This window comes from Camelina sativa, unplaced genomic scaffold (assembly GCF_000633955.1).
Source record: "Camelina sativa cultivar DH55 unplaced genomic scaffold, Cs unpScaffold05645, whole genome shotgun sequence".
In the NCBI taxonomy this organism is placed as follows: Eukaryota; Viridiplantae; Streptophyta; class Magnoliopsida; order Brassicales; family Brassicaceae; genus Camelina; species Camelina sativa.
In genome coordinates, this window is record NW_010926730.1 from 1 (window position 1) to 549 (window position 549).

The 549-nt window shown below is 55.9% G+C and overlaps 1 protein-coding gene across 1 annotated transcript; it reads left to right on the forward strand.

Annotated features, from left to right (window-relative positions):
- Window positions 1-6: 6 nt before the first annotated feature.
- Window positions 7-543, forward strand: LOC104774795 (the record flags this gene model as incomplete). The annotated part of the gene is made up of 1 exon (XM_010499243.1): window positions 7-543. A coding segment is annotated over one exon (504 nt), but the record flags the coding sequence as incomplete, so codon positions are not given.
- Window positions 544-549: the final 6 nt, after the last annotated feature.

Consider the following 549-nt stretch of genomic DNA (forward strand, 5'->3'; position numbering starts at 1 on the left):
CTGCTAGTACTGGCGGTGGTGCTCATAGTAATACTGGCGGTGAAGCCGAAGAAGCCGCAGTTCGATCTACAGCAAGTGGCAGTGGTGTACATGGGAATCTCTAACCCTAGCGCTGTTCTGGATCCAACCACCGCCTCCCTCTCCCTGACCATCCGCATGCTCTTCACCGCCGGCAACCCCAACAAGGTCGGGATCAGGTACGGGGAGTCCAGCTTCACGGTGATGTACAAAGGCATGCCACTGGGGAGGGCGACGGTGCCCGGATTCTACCAGGACGCGCACAGTACGAGGAACGTGGAGGCCACCATTTCCGTCGATAGAGTCAATCTTATGCAAGCCCACGCCGCCGATCTCGTCAGAGACGCTTCCTTGAACGACCGAGTGGAGCTCACAGTCCGCGGAGACGTTGGCGCTAAGATCCGAGTCATGAATTTCGATTCACCGGGAGTTCAGGTTCTCCTTCTTCTCCCTTCTTCCCTTTCGTCACAATCGGGGATCTGGCCTAGCTAAGCCTAGTGTGAACACTACTAAACTCTTCTTGACTCTTGA